The following is a 10,882-nucleotide window of genomic DNA, read 5'->3' on the forward strand; positions in this document are numbered from 1 at the left end:
CTGTCGTCGCTAGAATATAGGTAAAGATTAATTACCTCTTAGAATCCTAGATGTGATCGCTAGATGCGAGCAGTAGGATACGCACGTATTAATTGCAAATATATCTTCACGCCCTTCCGAGCGCTCATATCTTCATGCAATTAAGGATGATATCTCCTTATGAAACACGGGATGAGCAACATCACAACCCCAACCCGTGTAGTCTCATTTTTGGGCCGCGGGTATCGGCCCACTGGCTCAGATCCACTAAAGGATTTCGCCAAAGTTACTTTTGGGCTCAATCAGGAGGAGATAAGGTTATCCATCAAGATGACATATGATGTAATTTCGTTTGAATAAACATGGTAACATTGCTCAATAGCAATGAGGTTCCTGAATAATGTTTCGGACGACATTCCAATGTTTAGCTGCGGAATCTTAAGAACCCCATTCGTCGCTACCCTCTCTTCAAATCGTATGTCCAACAAGGATTCCTTTATGACCGGTATGAATATAATTCCTGCCTCTGAGAGAGCGGTCACAGTATGCATTTGATGACAATCTGGATCGAATATAGCATCTCTAGTAACTGCTCCACGTGCTCTCTCGTCTATGTTCCTCATTGGAATAACTACCGAAGCTCTTACCAGATCAAGTATGTGCAGAACATCAGCATCACAATGACGCTTGATTTTGTGGAGATGCATATTGTAGGTTGCGCAACTTTGCTTCAGTGATGGTATCATGGTGAAGGCTTTAAGGATGAGAATAGAGAGGGAGGGCTCAACAGGGTATAAATCATGGGTAAGGCCATACAATTTGTGGATAACAAACCAAGGTAGTTGATTTTCTAGGAGCAAAAGGTCATGGCAGAGGAAGTGGAACATGCAATCCATGTTGAAAACCGGGTCATCAAAGGCCCTGAGTTTTGAATCGTTACACTTCCGAAACAGTTGAATTAGAAAGCAACCGTCAACTATCATCATCTCCACCAAGTCTTCGGAGGAAATATGATCAAGTGGTTCTGCATAAAGATCACGGGCGCGTACCTTAAATCCGCCTTCTTTCTTTTCATCTGAGAGCTCAGTAACTTTTGCGGTCAACTCTATCAAAGTCATATCCATGCGAGAGAGAATTTCATTCAAATAGCTCTTTTTCACTCGTTCCACGAGTTGAAATTCTTCCTTGTTGCCTGTTTTGCCCTCATCTTTGCCTCCCTTTCCTTGATGATGAAAAGGTCCAATTGAAACAACGTGCGGTGTATACGCGTCTGAGTTTTGTTTCCGGAGCAGCATAGGAACTTTGAAGATGCATTTCTTGCATATTTTGCCGTCATCGACATCTATGACGATATGATCTGTACAGCCTTCACCATTTCCCGCCATATATGAGTGCTATTTATGATTGGAAGGCTAGGCCTGAAACAATTTGCATAGGCATATATATAGAATCAAAATCACACAAGAAGAGTAAATAAATAGATGCATGTCAGGGGGTGACATCCTGTTTAGCAATGAGAAATGAAAACAATAATATTTGTACCCGAGAGAGACCTTCGTAGCCTAAGAAGGTCAGTGTATAGACTAGGGTTTTTGCCGAAATTGATTACTTTTGGAACCTAAACTGGAATAGAAACTGATAACGGAATTAAGGGTTGCAGAAAATTGTTCCGAGTACTTGTTGTTTATGTAGGCTAGGAAACATCAAGTTAACCCAAAGTCGACTCTTTTTTTGGTCTGAAGTCTACTTTTAATATGATAAATAACCTTTTTTTTCTTATTTTAATTGCATACCAATCCCTAACCTGTACTCTTCCTGCGATTTTTTTTTTTTTTTTAACTGCATACCAATACCAAACCTGTACTCTTCTCCTGCGCTGGCAACCGCGTATAGCAGTATTTTTACTATTTTATAGGACGATTGACAAGTTGAGAGTATTTTTGCGATTAAAATCTACAGACATTCGTCGTAAATGCATTTTGTAAAGAGACTTCCAACAACATGGACAAAGTCACAAAGGCTTCTTTTTCTTTTTTAAAAAACAAAATCAAAGATTAGGATCAGGAAGTTTTCCTCGGTATAAAAATGTCCATTTTCCTTTTTCTATATTTCTATAATTATGTCCATATACGGAGCCCCGACCCATAACCCACAGTCACGCCCAGGCCCAGACACCCATACCCACTTTATAAATTCCCAATAATTTGGGGGTTCTGGGTTTGTCTTTTTCATTCTTCTCTCAGGCACAGGGAAAAGCCCCCGCCCTTTTTAACGATTCCTACTCTAGCAGCTAACGGAACAGTTACTCCCACCCCTCTAATGTGCACCGCCGCCGCCGCCTTCTCCGTTAAACCCAACCACCGTTAGGGCTCTTCTTCACTATCTTCAATGTCTCCAATTAGCAATCCCTTTTGTTTGGCTCCAAAACCAGTTGGCATGCAAACTGTCTCTTTTGAACTTGTGCGCAGGCATGCCAGCACCGCGAGGTGCAGTCATCGGGGGAGTTCCTTGACTTGACTTCTTCTTCAAGCGTTGTGGACGAGGAGAGCACCAACCTCACCACAAGGTTCTTCTCTAGCCTTCCGAGAAAGGACTTCTTGCCTTACGGGTAAGGACTTTGGATGTGATCTCTTCGCGTCACCGAATCGATACTCAACATTGCAGGCTGAGCAGAGCAATCACTGGGAAGTTCGGAGAAAGCACGGGTTTTGCTAAAGCGTGACTTTAGCTTCGCTGGTAGAAGGATTATTGATTGAAGTTTCCTATTCAATTTCTGCTACTTGATTCTAATAAGGTTTCATTTTTCTTATGGATCGCTGAATGGGCGAAGCTATATCACAAACCCAAGTAGGCTTATTTTTGGGCCGCAGGTATCGGCCCATTGGGTCAAATCTACCAAAGGATCTTGCCAAAAACACTTTTGGGCTCAAACATTGCCCCCCAGGCCCCGAAATCAGGCCCGCGAAGATGTAACTGATTGAAGGGGACTAAAACATCGTGCCGATCGCTTGAAACGATATCATTAATGAGGGTCGCGTCCTTTCGCTTGGGAAAACACCTTGATAGGAGCATTTTAATGCGAAGTTTTAATTGTTATTTCCTCATATTTATTTAGTTATTTCCTTAAATAAATCATTCTTGTTTAGGAAAGTTTCCATCTTTAGAAAGTTTCTATTTTTAGTAATTTTAATAAAAGTTTCTATTTTCTAGGTACCTTGGAATAAATGGAGCTGAAATGAGCTGAAATAAAGAAATGGAGTTTTCCTGGTCCGACTAGGAATCCTAGTCAACACAGGAATCTTGATGAGGCTAGGAAACCTGAAGGCATTAGGAGACAACATGATGACGTGGGAGATATTTTGGGAGATTAAATCTGATTTTTGCATGGGAAATCAAGGAGATTACATTGAGAATATCAAGGGAGAATTTCAAGGAAGAAAAGGTTCAAAACAAGTCCAGATTCGTTCCTCAATTCCCTCAAGATATGTTGGCTGAAATTAGAGAATAAAATCTGCAATTTTAATGTGAAAATCAAGGGAAGGACATTAAGGATAAAGCCATGGAGAGATTTAAGGGAGAAAATGTCCAAAATGCATCCAGATACATTGTCTAGGTTCGTGCCTAGATATTTGGCCTAAAATTAAGAGAAAAATCAGAAATAATCTTGGGAAAATCAGCAACAATATATTAGGGATTGATTTTGAAGCTTTTTGATTGGTTGGATGACACACAGAGCTGACGTGGCGCTACGTGATTGGTCGAAGATGTGTGGCAAAGCTTGGCCATTCCCCTATATAAACCCCCCTATGCTACACCACAAGACACACCTCTTCATTCAGAAAATTCTCTCCATAACGTCAAGCTTTCTCTCCATCCTCTAGTTTCAAGTCTCTGCGTCTTCAAGCAAAGAGTAGAAGAGAAGAAGAAGACATGAAGCCTCCTAGCCGCCATCATCCACCTTGTGTCGTGAAGCTTTGGAGCCTTGCTTTCAAGATCCAAGACCAACGTCTCAAGCTTTCCACCATTCATCCTTCATGGTGTAATTCTATCTTATTCCTTGTAACCTTTTTGGTTTTCTTTGTTTTGATTTCGTATGAACTTGATTTCTAGTTGACATAAACGTTAAGGGCAAAGTTTAAAGCCTATTTTTATGTTTTGAAATAAAGTTGTAATTTTTATATGTTGATTTAAATGTTGCATATGTGAGATTGCTTGATTGATTTTGTTTTACAGAAAACTTTTATGTGTATGTGTTCTTTGGTGGCCAACTTAGGATATATGCATGTAATTGGAGCTAGATTTAAGTAGTAAAGGCTTTGGACAAAAGTCGAAATCAATTAAGGAGGATTGCAAATAGGTGAACTTATTCATAACTAGGTTGTGCACTTTGGTTGACATCCTTTCTTTGTTCTTCATGCATTGAATGTGTTCTTGAGTAGCTAGCTTTCTAGACTATGATTGCATGTTCAATATGTTTAATTTAGGTGCTTTCACTTAGATTAAATATTGAAGGAAAGGAAAAAATGGGAAATCGTTTGCTTTCTAACGTTTCACATGGTCAACTTCTTTCTCATGACATAGAAGATCAACTATAGGAATTGTGATTGGATTTCATTCATATGATTGTGGTTTTGATCTTTGTTACTTGCGTTCCAGCATTGTATATATGTTTTTACATTTTCTTTATTTTATTTATTTAATTTTTAATTTTTAATTCTAAAACCCTGAATTGTGTTTACTTGTATATATTTCTTTCTTTGTTTTAGTTTTGTAAATAATACTTTTTACTTTTATTAATTTGTTTTTACAATGACAGGTGTACCCTCAATCCCTGGAATAGAACGATCCCTACTTGCTTATACTACTAATGACATTTTATAGGGTTAAATTATGCGCTTGCTTTGAGTGTATCACACCTTTCTGTCGTTTCGTTTCCCTCACAAAACTTCTTATTTAAACCCGCAGCCACTTCAGACCTGTCATATCGGAAACTCTTTTAGTCTCCTAAACCCAGAAACTCTCTCACTTCCAACATTTCCCTCGCAGAAACCCAGAAATGACTCCCCCAAAGAAGATAGTCATTGATCAAGAAGAAGAACTGAATGAAAAGTTTGCCCATACTTGGGGAACCAGCATCGGTGCCCGCATTCGTCTCCACACCTCTATCCATAGGCCCTTACTCCTCCAATTCCCGAACCATCACGTCGGATTAGGCCCAGCGCCACGAGACTCTATCCCGGCCAACACCATTGCTTTCTACGGCCTGCCCGCTCATCATCCTATTCCGGTCCTCCGAAGGACTCCTGGGGACTTCAATTTTTCAATAGTTGGGGTGCCCAGAATCATCGAGCCAAAATAGGGCACTGGCCATCCTCCATTAGCCTGGCGGAGCTCTCTTGGTATCGCGAAGCACGAACGCGAGATCTGGCTCGCTAGAACGCTGCAGGTATCACTCATACTATTGATCTCTGTTTTCGCCTTCCACGCGGTGGTAATCGTTCACCGCTCACTGCCTTTCTTTGTTTTTGGAATACCTCCACGAACACCTTTGATTTTCGATTTGGCCAAATGAGTATCACATTGCTGGATATTCTTGCCATCACTGGCCTACCCATCGATGGCGAGCCTGATTTGCATGGTCAATTTGATTCTATCACCTTCACCTCGACCATGGCCCAACATGGTCGCAGCGCTCACAGTGGCTGTCTTATTATAGCCGGGAGCACAATGCGACAGGCGGAATTGCTTTCTTGGAGTATTGGCTCTATAAATTCATCTTCTGTACTTCCTCCTGTAAGCCCACTGGTACTTGGACTCTTCTGGCAACGGCCCTCTACAACGGCCGCAGTGTCGGGCTTGGGCAACCTGTGTTAGGAGCCCTTTATCGTACTCTGTACCAGGCCACTATGCATCCTTTTGAGACAAGCATCTCTGGCCCCTTTTGGATCTTGGACTTCTAGATCCAAACTTATTTTCCATTTTTTCGTCGCAATGACATTCCGCTGCTTCCACCGGCTGATCAACTCTTGGGTCAGTGGTTCAGTCGCGAGGAAAGGTACTCATCTCCTCCTTACTCCGAATGCTTTATATATGTGTACCTTCTGGATGAGATGCCCTACTGCGATTTAGTACTGGGTAGAAGATTCCCTTAGTTATGAGCTTTACGCTCCTAACCACTTAGCTCGCCAATTCTGTCTCGTCCAACTAGTTCCATTCCCTCTATACGATGCCTGGAACTACAACACCTCTTGGCATAGATTAGGGCCCCCCTCCGGACCTTTGCCGGCACAAAGCATGCTCGCACTGGTTGATCTTCCCGATTGGGCTAAGGTCATCGACGCCGTGGATGGGACTGAGGAAGGATACGAGGAATGGTGGGCAGAAGTTTCTGTCAATTGCTGGAGTCAACGGGATGGCGAACTCTTCGCGAACATCTTTGGGGAATTGAAAAACCCCTATGCTGCCGACATCGAGCTGTTCGCTCGCTTTTCTGAGGATGCTGCTGATAGGAGCATAAATGCGACGAATATAGTGTGAAATCCCTTACACTTTTCTTAGCTATTTCCTTTAAAAAGTCAGTTTTAACTTTGTTTTCTTTTTAGGTAGTTCGTGAAGTGATTCAAGAGAAATAAGAGCTGAAAGGGAGCAACGAAGCCATGAAACATGAAGTACTGATGCAGAGGACCAAGTTTGATCAACCATTTGGCCAGAAATTACAAGGAAAGTCCACGGAATTCATTGTGCAAAACAGTTGCTGCAAAGCAGAAAACTGCAGTTTCAGAATCAGCTTTCTGGGAACGGTTTTGAGGAGAAATTATTGCATCATTCCAGCTTCACATTTGAAGAAAGGACCAGCGATCCTTGAAGACATGATGTTATACTTCAACTACAGCCAAAGAACAGGTCAAAATCATCAACGAGGCAGTAGGAAATCAAAGTCGAAGTATGCTTCCCGATAAGGCAGAAACTGTCAGCTTTTCACGAAGCTTTTTGAGAGATCTTTTCCGGCGATTTTCTTGGAGTTTTTCCAGAAGGTTATCGATCATTCTAGATGATATGATGTCATAGAACACGTGGGAGTCAAGAACCATCCAGAAACTTGTCAAGACGAAGTCGTTCCTTGTCCAAGAAGGAAGCTTCAGAGTAAGAAATCGAAACCTAGTCGAAACAGGACTGTTTGGCAGAAATCTTTTGTGGACGAATTTTGGGGGCATTTTTGGAAGGTTATTGCTGCTGCAAACATGAAGGAGAGTCCTAGAATGATTCCTCAAGATTTTGGGAAGATTACTAAGGCTTGAAAATCATTTAATTATGCACCAAGTAGAGTGATCCTCAAGCAATTAGGAGAGGCTTTCAAAGCAGAATTGGGAAAGGAAACTAGGGCTGTGTATTCTATATATATAGAGCAGTATAACACGTTGAAAAAAACCATCCTACAGCGCCGCTTCTGCTCCCAAAACCCTAGCACACAAAGTCTAAAATTCCCAAGTCTTCAAGAAGGAAAACCGTGCACATCACCATCCATCTCCATCAAGCTCCTGCCGTGCCCCATCTTGAAGGATTGCCTGCATCTAAGGCTGCCTAAAAGTGAATTCGTGGCTCTCATACTCTGCTCTTTACGGTTTTTATCCTCTTGTAATCGAATACTCATGCTTTTAATTGTTGAATTTAAGACCATGTGTGGCTAGTTATTTTTGTTAGGGGCGAGGTTTGAAGCCCCAATTATGTAGAACATATGTTTGATTAAACTTAGTTTCTTGATCTATGGTGTGGGTTGGTTGTTTATCTCTGATTGATTGAAAACTTTTGCATGTGTATGTTTTATGGTCGCGAACATAGGATTTATGCATGTAATTGGAGCTAGGTTTAGAAAATAATTCACCTAATCGTTTTGTTTTCTAATCCACAAGTATGCAAGGCTTTGAACAAAAGTTGATGTTTTAAACAACTAGAAGAGCATGCTAGGTAGGCGTTCCACACTAGACTGCAACTCTATAATCAATCGTTTCCATGAGATCTTAATGCTTCAAATATGTTGACACTATATGTGTTGTTGATAGGATAGCGTTCTATACCTTGATTGCATGTTTGATAGGCTTAGCTATTGTGCGTTCACGTAGACTAAGTAATTAGGGAAACATTAATAAGGGACATGATCTGCTCCGACTTGTTTCTTGGTTGATTACTGTTCACACCTTAGTAATTGAAACTAGGTTAACTTAACATTGTTCGAAAGTAATTGGTGGTGGATTTCCGAGTCTCTAACGTCTTCTCCATATTGTTTTTCAACTTAAAATCGAAATTGTTTCCTTTGTTTTCCTTTAATTTTCGTAAACCCTAAAACCCCAAAACATTTATTCTTCTTTTCTTCTTTTATTTCGTTGCTTCCTTTCTTCTTCTCCTTATTCTATGGTTGTTTTCTTTTCTTTTAGTTAGTTTCTTTGTTTGTTTGATTTGTGTTCTTTGATTAGTTTAGATTAGTTTATTTTTATTTTTCCTTGTGATTAATTGGTTACCCTCAATCCTTGGCATCGAACGATCCTTGCTTACTCTATATCGCTAACGACTACATCTTGCAGGGTTAAGTTGAGCGCTTGTTTTTAGCGTATCAATTTTTGGCGCCGCGTCACCGGGGATTGAAAAATACTTATTTTTCACAATTTTAATTTTTAGTTTAATTCAAGTTTCGGTTAGAAGTTGTAAATCATACTTGAATAGTTTTGGAATTCTTGTTTTTAACGTTGACTCTATCTCTACGTCCTCTAGGCGCATCTTATTACAACACGATGTCTAGGATTGGTCTGGATACGAGAAGTGTTTTCAAGTGAGCTTTGTCTCCACCAAAATCGTTCCTTACCTACCTGGTCGTGTTGGAAAGGAGTTACCGAACGACGTAGAGAGAAAGTTTTTGTTAACGATTAGAATTCTATTTCTTTTCTAACTTGATTTACGAGTTCTAGTTGAAATAAAATTTGTTTTGTGTTAGTTTTTCATAATTTCGTCCCTTACATTTATTTCCCCTTGTTTTTCGTTTTTTTTTCTTAGGGTTCTAACGCCATTCTTGTTTGTTCCTCAGGCACTTCAACTCGTTTATGCATACAAGGAAAAATCCAAAAGGCGAGCTTGTTCCTTTTGATCCTGAACTTCTGAAAACAATTCGAAGCAAAAACAAGTTGAAGGAAGCAAGCTCGTCTTCACCAAAAGAAGAAGAAGAAGTGTACGACATCTCATCACTCTTTCAAGAGCAAGTTTCAACGCCAACACCTCCACCAATGGCTCTCACCATTAGGCAACTTTCAACTTCTGTGATTCCACCAGGTGGTGTCCCCACTTGTATAACCTACCCTGATGCAGTTGAAGGAGCAACAGCTGACTTTGAGTTGAAGTCTGGGCTACTTCATCGTCTTCCTACATTCCATGGACACTCTATGGAAGATCCCAATCAGCATTTAATGGAGTTTCAGTTCATTTGCACAAGCATGAAGCCACAAGGAGCTGATGAGCAAATCTTGAAGTTGAAAGCCTTCCCATTTTCGTTGGCTGACAAGGCAAAGCAATGGCTTTATGAGTTGCCAAGTGGACGCATCACATCTTGGGCAGACATGATGAAAGCATTTTTGGAAAAATATTTCCCTACATCTCGGATCATCATGCTTAGGAAGAAGATAAGTGGAATTCAACAAGGGCAAGATGAGTCCTATGCAGAGTATTATGAAAGGTTCAAAACTCTCATCACTCAATGCCCTCAACATGGCATGAAGAATGAGACCTTGCTCACTTGCTTCTATGATGGTCTCACCAACTTGGAAAGAGATATGCTCGATGCAGCTTCAGGAGGATCATTTGTTGACAAGGAACCTGCAGCTGGAATGATCTTAATTGAGAATAGGGCCCTGAATCAACAACAATATGGCGGTTCCAAGTCCACCCATACACGTGAAAAAGTTAATGAGGTAAGTACATTGGTTCAATTGGAAGATAAAATTAACAGGCTTACTTCTATTGTTTCTCAGGGAATGAAGGGACAAGTTATGGTATGTGGAGTGTGCTCAATGCAAGGGCATATGTCTGATCAATGCCCTCAACTCATGGAAGGAGGAAACTTTGAAGGTGTCAACGCCCTAGGGTTCCAACAAGGGTACCAACGTCCAAGGAATGACCCATATTCTAACACCTACAACCCTGGATGGAGGGATCACCCCAATTTTCGTTGGAAGGACAATGAAAACGCCCAACCAGCTTCTCAAGCCTTCAATCAACGTCCTCCAGGCTTCTTCCCAAAGCCACAGGCTCCTCTAAACTCTAATCCTTCGAATTCTTCATCTTCTTCTTCTAATAACTATGATGAGATTATAAAAACTTTAACTGTTTCTACTCAGACTTTGTTGCAGAACCAAAATCAAATGCAAAATCAAACCAACAATTTGATGCAAGGTCAGAATCTCATGCAAAAGAGGATGGACGCAATGGAGAAACAGCTTGGTCACGTGGTTGATTTTATGACAAAAGGCCCTGAAGGTGGTAAGCTGCCAAGTAATACTATTCCAAATCCAAAGGGGGGCTTTGAATCTGCCAATGCCATCACCACTAGAAGTGGAAGGATCATCAATGACGTCCCCAAGGCACAAATGAACACCACAGTGCACATTGATGAAGAACAGGAAACACCAATTTCGAAGAGGAAGGAAAACAATGGCCCAGCGACTTCCAGGATTGAAACTGACTTAGCAATCCCAGACCCTGCTACGTCCAGGATTGAAGGCTCATTGCAATCCCCAACAAAACCAGAAACCAAAGGTAAAGTGTCTAACTCTTCAATTCCGGTTAATACTAATGCTTTCCTTTCTCCTATGCCTTTTCCTCGCAGATTTGCTAAGTCCAAACAAGAAGAAAGCGACATGGC

The 10,882-nt window shown here is 41.0% G+C and overlaps 1 protein-coding gene and 1 non-coding gene across 2 annotated transcripts; both read right to left on the minus strand.

Annotated features, from left to right (window-relative positions):
• Window positions 1-281: 281 nt before the first annotated feature.
• On the minus strand, window positions 282-1,097 carry LOC112198678 (UPF0481 protein At3g47200). The gene has a single exon (XM_024339809.2). It carries the CDS (start codon window positions 1,095-1,097, stop codon window positions 282-284), a length of 816 nt encoding a protein of 271 aa, XP_024195577.2.
• An 8,532-nt stretch (window positions 1,098-9,629) lies between these two features.
• Window positions 9,630-9,736, minus strand: LOC112201205. The gene has a single exon (XR_002936661.1). It is a non-coding gene; the product is annotated as a small nucleolar RNA R71 (small nucleolar RNA).
• Window positions 9,737-10,882: the final 1,146 nt, after the last annotated feature.

This window comes from Rosa chinensis, chromosome 4 (assembly GCF_002994745.2).
Source record: "Rosa chinensis cultivar Old Blush chromosome 4, RchiOBHm-V2, whole genome shotgun sequence".
NCBI classification, from domain to species: domain Eukaryota; kingdom Viridiplantae; phylum Streptophyta; class Magnoliopsida; order Rosales; family Rosaceae; genus Rosa; species Rosa chinensis.